Consider the following 22,884-nt stretch of genomic DNA (forward strand, 5'->3'; position numbering starts at 1 on the left):
AGACAAAGAGGTGAACATAGCTAAAATCTGGTTTTATTCAGTTCCCAGTGTTCCAGAGGTCCAGCTATATCCTTGTCCTGTTTGGGTTTCACTGTACAACCCTGTATCATATTCCATGAACCAATACATACCACTTTTGCCTAAATCTGTTTGAATTGAATTTCTGACCCTTTCAACCAAAAGATGTATGCTGCACTGAGTGGTACAAAATCACATAAATGGAACAATTAAGTCCATGGGCAGACACATAGAGAAGGGATAAACACATAAGTTTGTTATGGATCGGGAAAATAACAGGCATTATTCTTAGAATGGCCTGGATCAGACTCAACGGGAAATCGAAATAGAAGATTAAATTTCAGTACCAAAAAAAGATGAACTGTCAGAGAAAATCTAAGAAATGGGTTATTGGTAGAGCCTCTTATATGGTTTGTTATAGTCTACTTGATCTACTTTGTTTGCAAGGTATATTTAATTTGACAGGTTATGATTAAATTTAAATAAAGGTTTATTTATTTAAGAGTGCTATTTATTTAAATACTGCCTGAGCAGGTGTTGTGCTTGTAAATAAGGTTGGGAGATGAAATGATGACACAGGCATCAACCCTGAGCTTTTCTGTGCAAAAGAGGCCCGAAATATACAGTTATTTAATAGTTTGTAATTTTATTGGAGGAATGCTCCAAGTCCCTCTCAATTCATATCATCTCTTCTCCTAATCATTCAGCAAATATACTGTGTGCATTTGAGGGGCATTCATCACCAAAGTGGAAGTAGGGGAAACTGGAAAAAGAACTGGTGAAGACAAAGTATATTGACTTCACTGTGTTGCTGAGGGCTAGCATCTCCCAAGTTGCAGACACAGTTCAGGTCCTCAGGCATCTCCTAGTTGGAGCAGAGAGGCAGTGGGGCCCTTCATATGTGGAAGTGTGAACACAGATACACATAGCCTGAGGGAAACATGACAAACCTAATCACCCATCTATGAACTTTAAGGATTTCCAGAGTTAGTCCCAGACATCCCAGCCTCAGATTAATTATGGAAATAATTAGTAAGAGCCTGGGGAAGGTGATACTTGAGCGCCTTCTGATTTGTTTAAACAGCTGGTGGAACTAAGCAATTGTTTTTACACACGGTTTAGTTTAGTATAAACCTGGGGGTTCCTACTGCACTATTTTGTGTCTTTTATTTTTTATTTAGATCTTTGAGCAATACCTTCGAACATCATGTACAGAGGTTTTTCCACTCATTTTTGCTTCTAGGATATGAACTTTCAGAGACAATCCAATTGAAAGTAATACAGTCAATTGTTAAGCCTGGAGGTTCTGGAGTCATAATGGACAATAATTGCAAATCTCAGCTCCAACATTGACCAAATTAGAAATATCAAAATATCTATTAATAAATGGATAAACACGTTGTGATATATTCATGCAATGGTGTGCTACACAGCCATGAAATGAACATGGATGACCTCACAAATATATTGTTGAATGAACAAAGAAAGTTTTAGGGCAATTTGTGTACTATGATATCATTACTTCAGTTCTTAAATATCTACAAAACACCACCACATACTATACAGGGTCCCATAAGTGGGTGAGAAAGCAGAAAGAAACGCGTGAAAATTATAAACACTTCATTCAGGAGCGTGGTTACAGCTGATGGAAGAGTAGTATAAAAAGAGATTCTGAGATGGGCACGGTGGCTTACACCTGTAATCCCCACACTTTGGGTGGTCGAGGTGGGCGGATCACCTGAGGTCACGAGTTCCAGACCAGCTTAACCAACACAATGAAACCCCGTCTCTACTAAAAATACAAAATTAGCCGGGCATGGTGGCACATATGGGTAATCCTAGCTACTCAGGAGGCTGAGGCAGGAGAATCGCTTGAACCTGGAAGGTGAAGGTGTGGTAAGCCAAGATAGTGCCACTGCACTACAGCCTGGGCAACATGAGCAAAGCTCCACCTCAAAAAAAAAAAGAGATTCCATTATTTTGTAATGGTTCAGTTCCTAGGTTAAGAGATAGGTGTTGTGAAAGATTAATTTCTAGCATATGTTCTCTACCTTTAAAATTATTGGGCAAATATTCTATCTATGTTTAGAAAAATCTATACTGGAAATAACCATTTTCCATTCTGAGTTAGAATGCAATTAAATATATTTCCTAGTTAGTGGATTAAAGACAATATTTTGTAAATCACATTATTATGAATGAATTAACCTGAAATTATAATCTACAAAAGAAAAAATACTAGGTTTCTACTTCCAAATAAAAGGTATATCGGATTATGAAAATATAATTTAATAATGAAACCTTTCCAATTATCAATTTGTATTTTTTTCTTTTGTTTCTCTCTTTGGTTTGTTTTGTTTGTTTGTTTGTTTCCTGAGACAGACTAACTCTGTTGCCCAGGCTGGAGTGCTGTGGCGCAAACTTGGCTCATGCAACCTCCACCTACTGGGTTCAAGTGATTCTCCTGCCCCAGGCTCCTGAGTAACTGGGATTACAGTCATATGCCACCATTCCTGGCTAATTTTTGCATTTTTAGTAGAGACAGGGTTTCACCATGTTGGCCAGGCTGGTCTCCAACTCCTGACCTTAAGTGATCCACCTGCCTCAGCCTCCCAAAGTGCTGGGATTACAGGCATGAGCTACCACGCCCACCCCAACTGTATTTTTTCAATGCATTTAATATATTGTCTCCAATATTATGCATGTTTGTGTTATGTGCTTCATTCAATAAAATAAAGTTGTATAGTTCTGACAGATGTTTTTCTTATTCCTGGTTGTCTTTATATATTATACTAATTTTCAGGTCCTTATATGTATTTGAGTTTAAAAATCACTAGTTTATAGTCTATGACACTATAAAAACATATAAAGAGATCTTGCTGTGGCAAAATTATATACAATATCCATCACCAAACAAAATGATGAAACTTTAGCTTGATGTACCTTCATAAAAGTCAATTCACCATTTATACCAGTAATATGGTTTGGCTGTGTCCCCACCCAAATCTCACCTTGAATTGTAATAATCCCCATGTCTCAAGTTGGGGGCCAAGTGGAGATAACTGAATCGTGGAGCAGTTTCCCCATACTGTTCTCATGGTAATGAATAAGTCTCAGGAGAAACATGGAGGCCAGAAGACTCAGCCAGACCTTCCATGTTCCTCTGCCTACTTTTATCCTAGATGGCAGCTGATTAGCTGGTACGCACCCAAATTGAGGGTGGATCTGCCTCTCCCAGTTCCCCAACTCAAATGTTAATCTCCTTTGGCAACACCCTCACAGACACATGCAGGAACAATACTTTGCATCCTTCAATCCAATCAAATTGACACTCAATATTAACAAAGGATGGAAAGAGAGAAGCCAAGGATAATAGCCGCACTTCATGATTCAGGCAACTGAACAAATGGTCTTTACATTCAGAGACATGGAACATAAGAGAATACACATGGTATAGCAATTAATACATTTTAGGGCATGGTGACTCTGGGGTATCTGTGAAGCATCTCAGTGAAAAATATAACTAGTCAGAGATATATAGATCTGAAGCTCTCTGATAAAGGAATCTGATATAGGAATAGCTCTCTGGCATAGGCATCAGCTTCATGAACATGGTGATTAAAACCTTGATATGAAGAAAGGAGGAATAAGTACATAATTTGAGGAATAGGCAGAGGAGAAAATAATACTTGCAGAGGCCAGGGAGAAGGGAGAAAATCTGGAAGAATATAAATTATGGAGACAAAGAAAAAGATTATATAATGTAAGCTGATGTGGGCCCCTGCCACAAGATCAAGTGGCATAAAGACTGAAAGGAGCCCATTTAATTTATCGAGTAGGAGTCATCACTTAGTGATATGGTCATAGTGGAACTCAGATTGGCGTGAGCTGAGGAGGATTATCCAAGTAAAACAAAACACAGCTATAATGGTTCAAAGCCCTCCGAAGGTACATGTATTTTGATCCAGCAGTTACAGTTCTGATAACTTAGCCTAAGAAAATTATTAGGGACATGTAAAAGTATGCATGCACTCAGCTGTTCACTGTACATTGGGCATTTTAGGAAATAGAATACTAACCGAAGTTAATTTAAAGAAGAAAGGGTTATTTGAATATTAGAACTCATCCAGTTGCAACTTCATTTGCTGTATTTGATGACACTGCTTATAGTTGACCCTACTGGAGAGGAGGAACATCTGACAACAGGAACCTTAGCAATAGTAACCATGAGGAAGGCAGGCTCTGTTGTCTCAAACCAGGTGGAAGTGGACTAATGGGAGCTAAACTTCAAAACTATATGAGCTGAGCAGTTACAAGACACAAAGAAGTTAAAAAAATTGACGGATGAAGTAATTAAAAGTATGAAACCCAAATAAATAGCCACCACATTTTCAAAACAGATTTGTAAAAGTTGTATTTGTTAACACTGTGCATAAACATTTTATACTAAATAAATATCAAACTACGTTCTTCCGAAAAAATAAAAAGATGCTGGGTATCATGTTATTGAATTATATGCATTATCTTGCTCATTTCTCAGAACAGTTCTATGTGATATTTACTATAATTACACTATATCTATAATTTATAGATTAATAAATGGAAGTTAAAGAGACTTGGTAACTTAATCAAGGATGTTCAGCTAGTAAAGGTCAGATCCAGGAATCAAAACCAGGACTGATTTGAAAAACTTTATTCTTGTCCACCACACTTCATGAGAAGATTTGTGGTTATGCAATTGTTAAAGAAATCATATACTTTTACAGCTGAATAAATAAATCATACATTCACTTTTTCACCTGAATGCTATGCAGATATTAAATAATACATTATCAAAATCTACATGAAAAGATATATATAACATAGTGTTACCTTAATCTGTAGCATATAGATTACAAAATAATATGTACAACATGTTCCTATTGTTCTATGTGAACCAGTGTTTGTCTGTCATTATCTATCCATCTATCCCCCTATATACCTACTCATCTTGAAAGAATACATCCTGAGGTGCTAGCAATGACTATATCTAAATGTACAAGGTTATAAATGTCTTTTGGTTTCTCAATTTTCCTTGTTAATATTTTCCAGCCATCTTTTGTCATGAGCACATGTAGCTTTTATAGTAGGGAAAATAAAAGCAAATTTTCAAATTTAATATGCAATTAAAAAACTCTTTGAAAATAGGACTTGAGTATTGTTCGCCACAGCCCACTGCTGTATCCAGCAGAGTGCCATGCTCAAGAAACACTGAAGAGCCACCATGAGGTCTGAAAGGTGAGCAGGTGGTGCCAGAGAGTCGTCCATGATAAAGGGGAATGAGCAGAGCTCCAGCAAATGGAACAAATGGAAGAGCAAGGACCTGCTCATCTTAACTGGATTTCTTTTCTTAACATTTTTAACTTGACATAATTTCAGACTAGTGGAAATATCGTAAGGAAATCACAAATAACTTCCAGCTACCTTTTATCCAGGTTCAACACTTGCTAAAACTTTACTACATTTCTCATCCCCCCGTATATCAAGGAGATTTAGAGACGGAGGAAGCGCAAGCGTGTGTTGAGGTATTTTGTTTTCCAAATTCTCCTTAAAATGTTCCTCTGTGTTAGAACTCCCCTGGCAGGAACTTCTTGTCACCACTAGGGCTAGAGAGTCTCTTCCCTTCTTTGCCCCGCCTGCTCCCTTTGCCAAGCACACTGAAGAGGAAGAGGTATTTCTTGGGATTGCTGCCAAGGCAGAGACTGTGAAGAAGGAAGAACGTTGCCTGAGCAGAAGGAGCATATTCTCAGGAGACGGGGCACCTGCCAGCCACACCAAGTATTAGGCCACCAGGAAGACCCCCATTTGCAAGCCGGCCCAGCCTTCCATAGAGAAAGAGGTGAGTGTGTCTGGCCTGGCTGCACAGAATATTGACTCTTCCCCAATGCCAAGACCTTCAGGGGTGCCTGTCCTGTCTATAGTCACCTACCCCTGGCGTTTGGGAGGTTGAGACTTCTGACAACTTAAGTCAATATGGTGAAGACTACAAACTATGGTGAAGACTACAAACTAAGGGGTCATTTCAAGGATAAGGGTTCTCAAAATACAGGAGAGGGTTTACTTGTTGGACAGAATTCAGGAGGTCACAAATAGGGCCAGACTGAGGCCTAGACCAGGGAATGAGTGAAGGAGAGGCAGCATTCCAAGTTCAAAGGTTCCAATCAATACATGGTTCTTTCTGTGTTCTGGGCCCATGATGGGTCGCCTCCTGGTACCTATCAATGCCTTGCCTGTCTTCCAAGCCTCCCTTGCTCTGGGTACTCTGAGCGAAAGGCTGGGAGTGAAAAGCAGCCTTGTTCCTGAATTCTGATCCTGTTATAATCTAATCTTCACAGGCCCCTGCAGTTCCTTCATCATGAACTGGCACATGATTATCTCTGGACTGATTGTGGTGGTGATTAAAGTTGTTGGAACGACCTTCTTTCTACTTTATTGTGAGTATTTGGGCAACCCCTTGCCCTAACCTCTGTGTTGTCTTGCTCATGGACTCCTCTGTCAGAATGCAAGGTTGAGTGTAGAGGTCACGTACCCAAGTCTTTCCACCTGAGAACAACTGACCCAAACGGAGGTCAATTGGCAATGTCTTTCTCACTCCCCAGCACATACACTGGGCCAGGCTCCTCGGTCTACCTTGGAGATATAGAACTTACAAGTTTCTGATGGTTAGAACCCCATGCAAAGCTTTTGCTAGTAGAGTATTAGTTGGGTGATCTCAGCTGAAGTACTTAGCAGTGCTTGTTATTGTTGCCAAAATCTAAAAATACAGCTCCAGTTCAACCCAATTATAAGGCCATGGTAAGAGATGAATTATAATGTAACAGGATTTAACTGAGAAAGAAATTTCTGTGTACATATAAATTAATTCATCCAAATGCCTAGTAAAAGAAGGATTTCACTATCCTATCAAAGGATTTCACTGCAATCAGAAACTAGAATCTTCTCCAGCCCCGAAGCCAGTAGGGAAAGCAAATGAGGAAGGAAATGTAAGTAGGAGGCAGTAGTTAGCTAAGAAGTGTCTTCCTCATGATGCAATTTGAAGGTGCAATTCCTATCAAGTCAGACAGCAGGAAAGAAATATGAATAAGTGAATGTAGTCACAAACCACATTTACACATCTTCACTGAGTCAGAGAGTTCAGTATTTCCCGCTAACCGTCACAGTACCCTGGCAGCCCCTGTGCTGAGGTTTGTTTGCTATGTTCATCATGCAGTCACATTTGGGGCTGAGCCGACAGCTGATTTTCTTTGCAGTCCCACAGATTTTTAACAAAAGTGACGATGGTTTCACCACCACCACCAGGAGCTATGGAACAGGTAATCTGCACAGTGGTAAATCTCCCCAACCTCCTGCTACTTCCATGCTGAATTATTAGAGACCTTCCACACAGCCTCCTTTCCCGATAAATTCTTTTGGACAAACGTTCCATAAAGATCTTCTAATTAATTCCCTTTCTTTTATATATGAGAAAACCAAGAGCAGACTGAGGGAAATTCCTGATCATCAGTTTTCCTCCTGGATACGAGGGTAATTTCTATCTAATCATTGTAATAGAAGGTGAAAGTGCTAAATAGCCAGTAGCCATGGGAGACTGAGAGATGAGTGGGGCATGGTTCTCCTCTCCCTATTAAACCAGCTTCCTCTCGAAGTCTTATCCAAGAACATCCTCCCTCTCACTTCCTCTTAAGACACCTATTACTACTGAGATCGTTAGGAGAAAGACCATTTCGAAAATATTTATTGAATCTTCTCAGTTATAATCTCAAAGTCGTTTCTGATGAAAACCAGGCTAATACATCTTAGAGTCTATGAACTGGGTACTGAAATAAAAAGTGAATGCCAATTTGTTTCATTAAGATAAAAGTAAGTAATTTGATGTCAGAGTAAAGTTGTCTTCAACCACAATGGACAAATAACCGGCACCCCTGATGTAATGTTTGACCAGCCTCTGAAGCCACTGAAGCTGCCTGCTCAGACAGCCAGTGTTCCCAGGAAAATGAGGCCCCTATATGGGTTTCTAGAAATGAATGGACCCTTCTCTGCTTTTAGAAAATCTCCATAAAGTTCACCTGCTTCCTTGTCTGCCAAAACCCCTTTGACCCTGAAATTTTGTTCCACTTAGCCTCAGTCCTTAGAGCTAATACAGTGCTGATGAGAAAAGAGTCCCAGAGCTGCCTGGGATTATGAGTTTTCATATGGAGTTTGGGACACCAGGAACAGAAAGAACAGCAAAGATGCTATGTGGAGCCTTGGGGAGAAGTATTCCAAACAGTTGTTTGGCGAAAACACTGTCAAAGGTTTCTATAAGATAAGAATATGAGAGTTTCCCTCTGATACTAAATTCCTCCATTATTTTCCTTTCTCCTGTTCTTTTTCTCAGGATTTGATGCCTACCGCTACATCAGAAAAAAAAAAAAAGAGACAGGAAATAGGATTTGAGTGTCAAGCATGACAAGTAATGGTAGTAGTTAGATGGAAGGCTCAAAGAAAGAAATTTTCTGAAATGTTCTAGATCAGAGTGGCCAAGAGCTTCTTGTCATCTCCATGATTCAGAGATAGTCACGCAGCCCATCCTCTGATGTTTCTGTTTCTGTGTTGTATTCATCAGACAGTAACATTCAGGTTTTCTTTTCTCTTCAGTCTCACAGATTTTTGGGAGCCGTTCCCCAAGTCCCAAGAGCTTCCTTCCCACAAGGAGCTATGGAACAGGTAAAGTGCATGGTTACAACCTACTCTCCATTGCCCAGGTTCTTATGCACTGAATTCTCAGCGACTTCTCCCATTGTCTTTATTCTTGTGGAACTTTTTTGCTCAAAGGGACCACAAAGATCTTCCAGTTCATTCTCTTTATATATATTATTTTGGCTTTTATTTTTTAATTTTCTGAGTATATAGTATTTTTTAATTTTCTGAGTATTGCCTCAAGCATTTATCTTTTGTATTACAAACAAAGAATTACAAACTCCTAGTTATGTTTAAATCTGCAATTACACTATGTTCGGCTATAGTCACCTGTTGTGCCAGCAAATAGTAGGTCTTATTTATTCTTTCTATTTTTCAGTACCCATTAACAAGCCCCACTTCTCCTATACCTCCCCACCAACTACCCTTCCCAGCCTCTGGTAACCATCCAGCTATGCTCTATCTCCATGAGCTTAATGGTTTTAAATTTTAGCTCCTGTAAATAAGTGAAAACATGCAAAGCTTGTCTTTCTCTGCCTGGTTTATTTCATGTAACATAATAACCTCCAGTTCGATTCATGTTGTTACAAATGACAGGATCTGATTTTTTTATGGATGAATAGTACTCCATTGTGTATATGTACCACATTTCTTCATCCATTCATCTGTTGATAGACACTTAGGTTATTTCCAAATCTTGGCTATTGTGAACAGTGTTACAATAAGAACAGGAGTGCCGATATCTCATCAATACACTGATTTCCTTTCTTTTGAAACTTTACTTAGGAGTAGGATCGCTGGGTCATGCGGTAGCTCTATTTATAGTTGATTGAAGAGCCTCCAAACTCTTCTCCACAGTTGTTGTACTAGTTTACATTCCCACCAACCGTGTGTGAGGGTTCCCTTTTCTCCAGATCCCCTCCAGCATCGGTTATTGCCAGCCTTTTGGACAAAAGCCATTTTAACTGGGTTGAGATGATACCTCATTGTAGTTTCGATTTGAAATTCTATACTGGGGAATGGTGTTGAGCACCTTTTCACGTTTATATTTGCCATTTGTGTGACTTCTTTAGAGAAATGTCTATTTAGATCTTTTGCCCAATTTTTAACTAGATTATTAGAATTTTTTTCCTATACAATTGTTTGGGTTCCTTACATATTCTGGTTATTAATCCCTTGTCAAATGGGTAGTTTTCAAACATTTTCTTCCATTCTGTGGGTTGTCTCTTCACTTTGTTGATTGTTTCCTTTGCTAGGCAGAAGCTTTTTAACTTGATATGATCTTATTTATCCATTTCTCCTTGGGTTGCCTGTGCTTGTGGTATACTACTCAAGAAATCTTTGCTCACTTCAATGTCCTATAGAGTTTCTCCAAAGTTTTCTTGCATTTTCATAACTTGAGGTTTTAGAATTACGTCTTTAATCCACTTTGATTTGGTTTTTGTATATGTCAAGAGATAGGGGGTCTCGTTTCATTCTTCTGCACATGAATATCCAGTTTCCCAGCACCATTTATTGAAGACACTGTCCCTTCCTCAATGCATGTTCTTGGTACCTTTGTTAAAAATGAGTTCACTGTAGATGTATGGAATTATTTCTGGGTTCTCTCTTCTGTTCCGGCCTATGTGTCTGTTGTTATGCCAGTGCCATGGCATTTTGGTTACTAAAACTCTGTAGTATAATTTGAAGTCAGGTAACGTGACTCCTCCAGTTTTGTCAAGTTTTTGCTTAGGATAGCTTTGGACACTCTGGGTCTTCTATGGCTCCATGTACATTTTAGGATAATTTTTTCTATTTCTGTGAAGAATGTCACTGGGTTTTTGACAAAGATTGCATTAAATCTGCAGATTGCTTTGGGTAGTGTGAACATTTTAACTATTTAATATTAACATTTAATATTGATTCTTCCAATCCATGAACATGGAATATTTTTCAATTTTTTGGTGCCCTTGTCAATTTCTTTCACCCATGTTTTATAGTTTTCATTGGTCAGATCTTTCACTTCTTTAGTTAATTCATAGATATTTTATTGTATTTGTAGCTATTATAAATGGATTGATCTCTTAATTTGTTTTCAGAGTATTCACTGTTGGCATATAGAAATGCTACTAATTTTTGTCTGTTGATTTTTGTATCCTGAAACTTTACTGAATTTGTTTATCAGTTCCAATAGCATTTTAGTGGAATCTTTAGGTTTTTACAAACATAAGATCATGTCATCTGCAAACAAGGATAATTTGACTTCTTCCTTTCCAATTTGGATGTTTTTTATTTCTTTCTCGTCTGACTGCTCTAGCTAAGCCTTCAAGTACTATGCTGAAAAACAGTGAAAAAGTGGGTGCAGCCTTGCCATGTCCCAGATCTTACAAAAAAGTCTTTCATTTTTTCCCCATTCAATATGATGTTAGCTGTGGGTCTGTCACATATGGCTTTTATTTTGTTGAGGGATGTTCCTTCAATACTCTGTTTTTTGAGAGTTTTTATCATGAAGGGATGTTGACTTTTATCAAATAATTTTTCAGCATTAATTAAAATGATCATATGGTTTTTGTCCTTCATTCTGTTGATATAATGTATTACATTGATTAATTTGCATGTGTTAAACCATTCTTGCATTCCTGGGTTAAATCCCACTTGATCATGATGAATGATCTTTTTAATATGTTGTTGAATTCAGCTTGCTAGTATTTTGTTGAGGTATTTTGCATCAATACTGATCATTATATTTGCCTGTAGTTTTCTGTTTTTGATGTGTCTCAATCTGGTTTTGGTATCACGGTAACGTAGGCTTTATAGAATAAATTTGGAACTATTCCTTCCTCCTCTATTTTTCAGAACCGTGTGAGTAGAATTGGTATTAATTCTTCTTTAATACTTCAGCAGTAAAGCCATTGGATCCTGGGCTTTTCTTTATTGGGAGAGTTTTTATCATGGCTTTGATCTCATTACTTGTAATTGATCTGTTCAGGTTTTGGATTTCTTTGTGGTTCAATCTTGGTAGATTGTATGTGTCTAGGAATTTGTTCATTTCTTCTAGATTTTCCAATTTATTGGCATACAATTGCTCAGAGTAGTCACTAATGATCCTCTGAATTTCTGTGCCATCCATTGTAATGTCTCGTTTTTCATCTCTGATTAATTTGAGCCTTCTCTCGTTTTTTTCTTGATCTGGCTAAAGGTTTATTGATTTTGTTTATCTTTTCAAAAAGCCAACTTTTGTTGCATTGATGTTTTGTTTTGTTTTCTTCAATTTATTTCAGCTTTGATTTTTATTTCTTTTGTTCTACTAATTTTGACTTTGATTTGTACTTGCTTTTTTGTTCTTTAAGATTTATCATCGGGTTTTTGTTTGAAGTTGCTTTTTTTTTTTTTTTTTTGATGTAGACATTTATAGGTATAAACTTCCATCTTAATATCCAATAGGTTTTGGTCTGTTGTGTTTTCATTATCATCTGTTTCAAGAAATTTTCCAATTCCCTTCTTAATGTCTTTGTTAACTGACTGGTCATCCAGGAGCATATTGTTTAATTTCCATGTATTTATACAGTTTCCAAATTTTCTCTTGTTACTGACTTCTAGTTTAATTCCATTGTGGTCAGAGAAGATGCTTAATATTATTTCAATTTTTTGAATGTTTGAAGACTTGTTTTGTTACCTAACATATGGTCTGTCCTTGAGAATAATCCATATGCTGAGGAAAAGAATGTGTATTCTGTAGCTGATGAATAGAATGTTGTATAAATATCTATTATGTCCATTTGATCTATAGTATAGATGAAGTCCAATGTTACTTTGTTGATTTTTCCATCTGAAAGACGGTCAAATGCTGAAAACAGAATGTTAAATTCTCCTCTTGCTGAAATGGCCCTTTTATCATTATATAGTGACCTTCTTTGTGTCTTCTTATAGTTTTGTCTATTTTGCCTAATGTAAGTATGGCTACTGTTGCACGTTTTTGATTTCCATTGGCATGGAATATCTCTTTCTATCCCTTCATTTTCAGTTGGTTTGTGTCTTTATAGTTGGAGAGTGTTTCTTGAGGAAAATAGATCATTAGGTCTTGTTTTTTCATCCATTCGGCCACTCTACATAGTTTGATTGGAAAGTTTAATCCATTTACATTCAATACTATTATTAATAAGTAAGCACTTACTTCTGCCATTTCGTTGTTTTTGTGTTGTTTTTCAGTCTTCTTTTCCTCTTTCTTTCCTTCCTGTCTTCCTTTTAGTGAAGGTGATTTTCTCCGGTGGTATGATTTAATTTCCTGCTTTTTGTGTATCGTATGTTTTTTGATTCAAGGTTACTATGAGGCTTGCAAATACTATCTTATAACCCATTATTGTAAGGTGTTAACAACTTAACTCTTCTTGCATAAACAAACAAAGCTAGCAAAAAAAGAAAATAAAACTCTACACTTTGTCTCCCAGTTTTTAACTTTTTGTTGTTTCCATTTATAACTTTGTTTTTACTATGTCTTGAAAAGTTGTAGTTATCATTTTTATTGGTTCATCTTTTAGTCTTTCTACTTAAGACTACTTTACATACCACAGGCTCTTTGCAAGACAAAGCCTCCTTTTCTCTCTTCTTTTCTCAAGCAGAGGAATGTGCTGGGTCTCACCTCTGAGACATCTCAGTATCACCCAAGGCCCACAACCTAGGTATTGCTGCTGGTTATTCAGGGCCTAAGAACTCTTTCATCAGCAAGTGAGGGATCCTGTCAGGACAGTGTCCTTATCTTCAAGACACAGGATTCCCTTTTGGCCCAGGGTATGTCTAGGTGTGTCTAGAAATATCTTTCAGAAACTAGGCTTTGGAATGGGGACCTCACAACTCTACCTAGTGCCCTATTCTACTGTGGCTGAGCTGGTACCCAAGACAAAGCACTCTTTATTCTTCCCTCTCCTCTCCTCAAGTATAAAGAAAGGGTCTCTTTCGAAGCTGCATGTCATGCTTCTTGGGGTTGGGAGCGCAATGGCACAAGCATTCCCTTGGCCACCCTGGCTGGTATCTCAGTAGGTGTCCCCTAATTCTACTAGCTCAAAGCCCAGCTTAGCACAAGAACTTGCCTAGCAGTTGCAGTCCTTGTGTCCTATACTACCTTTCAAGTTTATTTAGGACCCAAAAGCAATTCAGCTCACAGTGGCAAGGCTTGCCAGAACTCAAGTTTCAACTACTGGCATGCAATCATCTATATGCTCCCTTCATGGTTGGGCATCAGCTGAGTTCAGCCCGTTTTGCCCTCCACAATGACAGGGCAGCACTGAGTCCAATGTAAAGTCTCAAAATCCCTGCACACTCCCTCTCCCATGCACATGGATTTTACCATGCCAGCTGTCACTGCAGCAAGGATAGAGGAAGGGTGGTGTCAGCAATTCAAGACTGTCTTTCCTACCCTCTGCTGTATCTCCTTCAGCTATAGGAAATTAAACCCAGATACTGAGTGTTCATCTAATTTTTTGTCCTCATGTACATGTTTGTGCTTTTTTGTGTGTAGATAGTGTTCAAATTTGGTGTTCCTGTAGGGGAATGACTAACGGAAACTTCTATTTGGCCATTTTCCTCTGCTCCTCCTTATTGTCCTTTTATATTATTGTTAGGGAACCGGACTAGACTGGGTGGAATTTGTTCCTGGATGGAGAGTAATTTGTACCTATATATTTGTTAAAACAAAATAAAACCATGTATCGCTATTTTATGACTTAGTTCCAGGATTTATACCCCAAACCAGTAATCTCATACTCTCCTTTCTTGAACCTCTTCAGTCTGCCCGAAAGAATGGGAATTTCATCAAGGAAGATGTTTTTTCTTATCCACTTCTGAATCATCTTGGAATGAAAGCAGAGAGTTTTGTGAAAGAAAAGGATCCACATTGGCAATTGTCAATACCCTAGAGAAACTGGTGAGGACACTGGAATGGTACAGTAAAGCCATACACTCTACACAGCCTCAGTGAGCGGTTGGTATGGGTTGGAAATTTAGGGGAGTGGGGATGGAGTGGAGTAAGGAATGGAGAGGTGGCTGAAAAACTGAAGCTGTTTGTTCTGGACTGGGGGTTAGGAGACTCTTTTTAGTAGCAGTGAAGCAGCATGTTTTTCAGTTTTATTTAACCACAGAAATCCACACCTGTGGTCTTTTCTGTGGGGCACAGCAATGAGCTGGTATCCTGGGGATGGGCTAAGACATTTAAAGTGCAGCAAATGACCAAATAAGCTGATGTGTGTAAAAGTTGTTTAACAACTAAAAGAATACTTCATAGATGTGAATAGTCAATGTACCATCCCAGTCTGCATAGTAAACAAGGAAGATGTGGATTGACGACATTCATAATATGAAAAACAAATAATCAGGTCATAGGACTGAATTTGCAGTTGATGATCACGATAATAATCATAAGGATATATTATTATTCACATTTTATAAATGGAAACTAGGGCATGGAAAAGTCATTTGCCCAAGGTCAAACAACAGAATATGGAATTGAATTTAGATCTCACTGACTCCAAAACCCATACTCTAATCAATTATTTACTATAATTGACTATAATCAATTATTGACTGCTAAACATATAGCAGTCAAAGGAGAGGCAACTACAGACTAAAATAAATTATGTCTAAATGCGTAGACACTGTGCTACGTACACTATACTCCTGCTTATCTCACTTCTATCCCTTTATTCCTCCTCTAAAAAGTTCTCCTGTGATTAAGAAGAGTTTGTAAGAGGATCTTTTTCTCTGAATCTTGGTAATAGATGACCAAGGGATCTGGATGCTACAGATCCTCTAGGGATAAGTACCCAGGTAGCAAGAAAAAACGTCCTCAGGTAGAAAACCAGGAGCAAGTCAGGGTAATTAAAATAGGAAAGGAGGGAAGGCAAAAGGAAGAAACAAATGTGGCAAGTCTGCCACACCCATTAAGTTTTGTGGATTTCAATTTGCATCCTTGGTGATGAACAAGGTCATCATGACCAGCCTGACCAACATGGCGAAACTACATCTCCGCTAAAAATTAGCCAGGTGAGATGGTGCACACCTGAAATCCCAGCTATTTAAGTAGCTGAGGCACAAGAATTGCTTGAACCCAGAAGGCGGAGGCTTCAGTGAGCCGTGATTATGCCACTACACTCCAGCCTAAGCGACAGAGCAAGACTGTCTCAAAAGAAAATAAAAAAGGAAAAGAAAAAGACAGAGGTCATCATGCCAATGGTTTGCTGGTGACTCTCAAGTCTGTATCTCCAGCTCATCCTTCTCCTCCAAACAAGTATACCAAATTCCACTTTGATGTTTCAAGAGTCCCACAAACTATGTTCAAAACTGAATGAATTACATTTGACCCCACCACTCCTCCTTCTGCATTCCAAATACTGGTGAGTAGTCATCTTACCCAAGATTGAAGGCTAAGAGCTTTCTCGAACTTTACCTTCTCTTTTCCTCCTCGATTATTTGTTAACCAACTCCTTTGCTCTCTATGCTCACAACAAATAGTTCAGCTCTCGCCTGGATTTCTTCAGCATTCTTCTAATTGATCTCCTTGCCTCCAGTTTTGCCCTCTTTCTAGGTAACCTCCGCAGAACTGACATCATGATACCTTTAAGGCTCTAAACTGTCTGTGCCATTTTCCAAATTAAAGTGGCTTAAACCCCAGTTCTCCTAGCATGGCATATGTCAGGTTCATGACTACACCAAATGTCACGCTCAGGGTCACGTTCCAAGCTGAAGTCCGAGGGGAGTGGGTGGGTGGCAGATAGCTGAAAGAACACTTAGGGGGCCATAAGCAGGTGACATGTAGTCTGTTGTTTTCAGCAGCTCTCTCATAAGCAGCTTTCTCACACTGTCTTGACTGCTTGCTCCTGCCACTCCCATGCACAGCTGCGCAGCCAATTATCCCTTGCCTTCAGTGTCAGCAGCTTAATTCTTTCTCTCTCTGGGCATGAGTGCATGCTGAGCCGTGTCCCGGCTCCCCTCTGTCCCTCTGCAAGATCTTGCAGATGGACAGCTTTGGTTCTCTCTCTGGGTGCCAGTGCCTGCACAAGAGCACCTGTACCATTTCAAGACGTGTTTAGCCAAGCCGAGCTGCATGCACAGCAATCAGCAGGTCAGTCGAAACTTTTTCAAACAATAGTGGCTCCAAGCCAAGCGTGAGTTTACACAAACAGGTTACTTAACAAGTATATATACACTTGTTATATAGGCCTACGCCCTAAACTCACAGAGTCACTTTGGCCCGGATGTCCGTCTTGACCTATTTCTTGACCAAAGCACATCCATGTACCTTACAGCATGCAGGCCTTGCACGGTGCAACCTGTGTGCCTTCCCTCCAGCCTTGTCTCTCAGACCACCTCCCTGCCACCTCTGCACTAGCTACGCTGAGCATCCTGTTCCTCAAATGCTCCAGGCTGCTTCCTCGCCTGCCTGTAGTCCATGCTCTCTCTTCCAGGAAGTCCATACCCTCTCCTACAGTTGGTCTGACAAACTTAGCCTAAAATTCATCTCAGGTATCACCTCATCAATCATTCTAGAAAAGCTTCAGATCTATGTAGAATGATCACTTCCTCCTTTCTGCCTCTTCCAGATCTAGTATATAATTTCCTAGTACTACACTGGAAATACCTCATTATGCCGGTTATGTTGGTTATCTTCCCTCATTAAACCTGTGGGGACCGCTGACATTTTAATAATGGTGATAAAATCTATGTACCTCTTCCCAGAAACATTACATAAGCAAAATATTTTTCATAAAATTCCAGTGGCTTCATAGTTTTCCTGGGAAACTATCCATGGCTTCCAGCATGAGAATTCAGCATTAAGGACTCTTGTTTTAGACCATGGGTCAGAGAACTTTCTTTAAAAAGGGCCAGATAATATACATTTTAAGCTTTTTAGGGAATTGGTCTCTGTTACAGCTATTCAACTCTGCTGCGATAGCTTGAAAGCAGCCATAGACCGTATGTGAACAATGGGCATGGGTGCATTTCAATAAAACATTTACTGAAACAGGGTGCAGGCTGGATTTGGCCCACTGGCTGTAGTTTGCCAACCCTCTTGATCATAATTTCTTTGAGGATAAATATACTTGTTTCCGTATCCTCAGCCTAGTACAATGCATGGCACATAATAGACACTCAAAAGATGTTTGGTAAATGAGAAGATTCAGTAATTCATTAAAAAGTAATGAAATAAGATGTTTCAGAAAAGGAGAAACTAAGGCAATAGCCATGGGGATGGAAAGAATGAGACTTGGATACCCACTGATTATGGGAGGAGTGTGACAAGTATAGGAAACACTTCTGGCTGAAACGATTTATAATTTATCAATTAATTACAGAACAAAGATGTCTAGGACTAGTGTCAAATTAGCAAATATTCAACAAGCACTTGCTTATTTCTTCTTGGATTATCTGCTTTAGCAATACACTTTTAAATCTTGCTGTTTTCCTCTGTTAAGTACTCAAGAAATAGAAACACATTTTGTTAGCACTTGATTTAGCCTTATTTAGCATACAAAATTTGTTGCCTTATTTAGGCAACAAAAACAATCCTGTGGATAGAAGCATGAGATATTTTTCTAAATGACCCTGTTTCAGATTGCACAGTACCCCTTCCCCTTCATTCTCACAGTGTGGTCCCTGGGAGACCACCTGGGCATTTAGTAGAAAAGTAAATTACTGGTTCCCTTGACTAGATCTGCTTAACCAGGAGCCCAGTAGTCTGTGTTTTAACAAAACCTCAGGTTTTCCAGATTCCCTGTCAAGCTTGACAACAACCTCTTTAGGGTTAATGGTGAGTCCCAGCTACAGCCAGTCTCAGAGTTCCCTACCAGCCTTCTTTATTCCCAGGATCAGATATAATCACGGGCACATTGGCTCAAGAGAGGCGTCATTAAAACACTCACTGTTGAAATTTCTTTTCAATTTCTAGAGGTTTCTTCAGGACCTAACTGAGGCTGAGAAGTATTTTATTGGCTTAATGTACCATCGTGAAGAGAAAAAGTGGCGTTGGATCAACAACTCTGTGTTCCATGGCAAGTACGTGAACATCCCACAGTTTCCTGGGGTATCTTGGTTTGCCCCAAAAGACCAAACATGAGATTGATGGGTTCACGCTGGAATAGCTCAAATGCTGACACTTGACTCTGTTCTGCTCCTCTCCTTTCTTCCAACCCATCTATTCCCTGAGACACATTTTATAAACTTTTTATTATGAGAGAGATCAAATTTTCATGAGGAGAGAGAAGTGTATTCATATAGCAAATTATTTTGTTCAAATCAAGATCCAAACAAATCTACATACATAGTGTTTGTTTTACGTATCTGTAGCTCTCTAAAGATGCTAGTTTCTATTGCACTGAGCATTTCTGACTGATCAAAAGGGCTTAACGTGTTGACTTCAAACAGACTAGACATGAGTCTAGACTGGTTGCTAGCTATCTCCAGGAGACAGGGTCAGTTTTATGGAGGCAACTGAGTTGGTATAGAGATGAGATCTGTTTCTATAATACCTAGCGTTTCTCATTGATCAAAAGAGCTTAGTCTTTTAACCCATGGAAATTATATACTAGATTTTATTGCAAAGTACCTACAAGTTTCCCCAGATGTGCCTTCTTTATCTAAAGAAAGGTTATTATGAGCAACTTAAACCTATGAATTTCTGATTCTCAAGGGCTATCTCCTGTGACTTGTTCCATGGAGATAAGCGTTGGTGAGAACACCAATAATTTTCCCAGTGTTTATATGAAAGTAGTGATTCAGACACAGTCAGGTCAGTCCCCTAGCTTGTAACTGGGCTTCCCGACAGAAAGGAGGAAATTAATATTTATTCAGTGTCTGCTAATGTCAGCACTATGCTAAACACTTTGCATATGTTGTTTCCTGAGATATTCCCCATGATGCTACATGAAAAGTTTTTATCACTCCCCATTTCACAGACAGTTGAATTGAGGACAAGAAAAGCTTAGAAATGTGTTAAATATCACAAAGCAGGGGCCAGATGTGGTGGCTCATGCCTGTAATCCCAGTACTTTTGGAGGCCAAGCCAGGTGGATCATGAGGTCAGGAGTTCGAGACCAACCCAACCAATATGGTGAAACCTCATCTCTACTAAAAATGCAAAAGAATTAGCTGGACGTGGTGGCACATGCCTGTAGTCCCAGCTACTTGGGAGGCTGAGGCAGAAGAATTGCTTGAACCCTGGAGTCGGAGGTTGCAACAAGCCGAGATTGTGCCACTGCACTCCAGCCTGGGTGACAGAGTGAGACTTCGGCTAAAAAAAAAAAAAAAAAAAAAATACATATATATCACAAAGCTAGTCCAAAACTCATGACCTTTCTGTGAAACCAGAGTCTTTTCAGTCAGACTGAAACAAACTAAATGACAGAAAAAGAGGTGGGAGAACCAACACATACTCAACACATACTCCACCAAGTTTTTCTGAAGCCATTACGGTCTGGAAAGGGATGCACAACCTCTCTCCTTTTTCTTTCTGTCCTCCCACTGTGAACACACATACTGTCCTCAACAACACTTTTGGAAGAAGAGACCGCCCATGAGATGCTTCTAACCAAACACCAGAGTGAGGTGATCCAAGACTTTGTCAAGCCATACAAGCTCACAGGAGAGCTGACAGGAAAGGATCAGTTTAGAGCTGCATCTGGGGAACTGGATTAGGAGAGGGATTTGAGCTATAAAGGAGGCTGCCCAAGTAGAGGCGTGCGTGGGCCCCACAGTCCGCTGCCCTTCCAGGCAAAACTGCGAGACTCTCACTCTGGAATCAGGAAGAGGCTGGGCTAAAAAGGTGGGCCATCATCATCCTTTAATTTTTTTTCTCATTTAGCGTTACCAATCAGAATCAGAATTTCAACTGTGTGACCATTGGGCTCACCAAGACACTTGATGCTGCATCATGTGACATCAGCTACCGCAGGATCTGTGAGAAGAATGCCAAATGATCACAGTTCCCTGTGACAAGAATCGTACTTGCAACTCTTTCTGAATCCATGCAGGTCATCTGGTCAATGATTCTTTTACCTGTCTGTCTACCAATAGTGGTCCTTGCCTGTTTGGGAAACCAAGCTTCATTCTTCTGCACCGGGGGACTGGATGCTAGCCATCTCCAGGAGACAGGATCAGTTTTATGGAGACAACTCAGTTGGTATAGAGATAAGGTCTGCTTCTGTAGCTCTGAGCATTTCTGACTGATCAAAAGGGCCTAGTCTATTGGCAGAGTTTGTTTTATTTCAGCCTTAGAGTACATACCACACTACCAGGGAGCAACTGTAGACTGAGGAATTGTAAACATTATTTAGTGAGTAGCATGGTGGAAGAGGGATAAACGTAGCTCCTGTGACCTCATCTCTGTTCTCAAGGGAACTCGATTCACATGCCCCTTTCAACTCCACAAGCTGGGGTAGTAGCTCTCCTCAGTCTGAACTAAGGCTGTGCCTTGGGGAGGGCTCCTAGTGCCGAGCTTGGAGCACAGACAGCAGCACTGTTTATGGGAATGGAGAGAGGTCTGGGCAGGATAGGAACCTTCTTGGGGACCCCTTTGAAGAAATCCAGACAGCCAAGGAAACCAAACACACTAGACTTCTGTTCTTCAGCAAAGCCCTGAAGAGACACTCAAGCTAAAAATTCCCTTGTCGTATTTCTGAAATCCCATCATAACATATGTAATTCCTTTGCAACCAAAATTTAGGTAAGCAGATATCTTTTGCTCTGAAGGTTTTGAGTACCTGGCTATATTTGTTGAGTATATTTTAAGAATTTTGGATAGACTCTTGGGCACTGATAATCTCAATATATTTGTGCCTTCAGTTCTAGAGAGAGCCTGATACCAGGCACAGCCTACTGACCCAAGGAGCCTGGCACCTGTTGGCATCACATTGATCTAGAGCTGGTCCAGCTGACAAAGCAGTAGAAAAAGAGGAGGGCTGCTCAGGAAAGCATTGGCTGGGGGCAAGGAGTAAGCACATAGTAGAAAGGGAACATCAGGGTCAAATAGAAATCACCTGAGACAAGAAACAGGCGTTCATTTGGCAACACAGGAAGAAAGGCAAGAAAGAGGAAGAAAAGTATTGTAGTACCCTGCTGCCCTCTACACTCACAAGACATCAGCTACATACCCTGCTTGGTGCATGAGAAAGAGGAAAGAGATGCCTTGTGTGTTCTGAGTAACAATAATTAAACCATAAGGAAGACCATGTATAAAAACTGAAGGAAATAATAGTCACCTAAATATAGTGCTTACCATTTTGTGTCCAATAACAATGAACCACAGTAATTACTATACATATCATTATATGCATACCAAACTAAATTGTTGTAAATTATGTTTTTTATTACAACACTAAGTTCTGTTTCTGCATTCCTAGGTTTCATCATTTTTGGCTCCTTAGCATGGCCACTTACAATTTTTTTTAAATAACACATCAGGTGTCAGAACTTGCTTGAAGGGAGTTACCGGGAATAATTCGTGTTTGAGATGGGGTGGATATTGTAATTATATTAGTAGCTGGTGGAGATACAAGTTCTCTGACTGTGTTGGTAAAGAATAAGTTCTACGGCTGGGGAGGAATAACATGAGGAGAAATGCCGATACAGGTGATGGGGGGTTGGAGGCAGCAAACCACATTGCCATGTTTGTACCTATGCAGAAATCCTGCATGATCTGCACAGGTACCCCAGAACCTAAAGTACATTAATAAAAAATAATAATAATAAGTGCTACAATGAGAAGGGAAGAAAGGCTCAGTCTAGGTGGAGAAAAGACTCAACAGCACTCTAGCCAAAGGCAAGCCATAGAACTCAGACAACAGAAAGGAAATCCTAATCCTTCTGTTTTGAGAAGAAAGAACTATAGTTGCTTCACTTCCTATTTCATGACAGAATAACTGCAAACTTTTAAGATCAGGAAATTTAGACATCTAGTGATGTCTTTAGTAGACAGCTTAAATTTCCCACAAGATAAGGAGATATTTCTCTGCAAGTTCTAAAAGGAGCCCAGTAGCCTGGGGTGAGGGTGGGGAGTAGACAGGAAATATGTGGGCTTTGGTTTAAATTCATCATTGGGGGAGTTTCTGGATCCTTGGAAGCTTAGGAAAATGTGATTTTTATTAGATAGCAGTGGCCTGCTTTAAAAAAAAAAAAAAGCAATGA

The 22,884-nt window shown here is 39.5% G+C and overlaps 1 protein-coding gene across 2 annotated transcripts; it reads left to right on the forward strand.

The window, feature by feature from the left end:
* The first annotated feature begins 5,672 nt into the window (after positions 1–5,672).
* On the forward strand, positions 5,673–22,338 carry CLEC5A (C-type lectin domain containing 5A). Of its 2 annotated transcripts, XM_032275796.1 has the most exons (7): positions 5,673–5,896; positions 6,393–6,491; positions 7,308–7,370; positions 8,695–8,763; positions 14,499–14,635; positions 18,653–18,759; positions 20,564–22,338. In XM_032275796.1, the coding sequence occupies exons 2-7, from the start codon at positions 6,413–6,415 to the stop codon at positions 20,676–20,678; spliced, it is 570 nt and encodes a 189-aa protein (XP_032131687.1). In that variant the 5' UTR covers positions 5,673–5,896; positions 6,393–6,412; the 3' UTR covers positions 20,679–22,338. The 2 variants fall into 2 exon arrangements, with proteins under 2 accessions (XP_032131687.1, XP_032131686.1); XM_032275795.1 differs by lacking the exon at positions 7,308–7,370 and having other exon boundaries at positions 5,676–5,896.
* The last annotated feature ends 546 nt before the right edge of the window (positions 22,339–22,884 follow it).

This window comes from Sapajus apella, unplaced genomic scaffold (assembly GCF_009761245.1).
Source record: "Sapajus apella isolate SASKATOON/1434 unplaced genomic scaffold, GSC_monkey_1.0 scaffold7, whole genome shotgun sequence".
NCBI classification, from domain to species: Eukaryota; Metazoa; Chordata; class Mammalia; order Primates; family Cebidae; genus Sapajus; species Sapajus apella.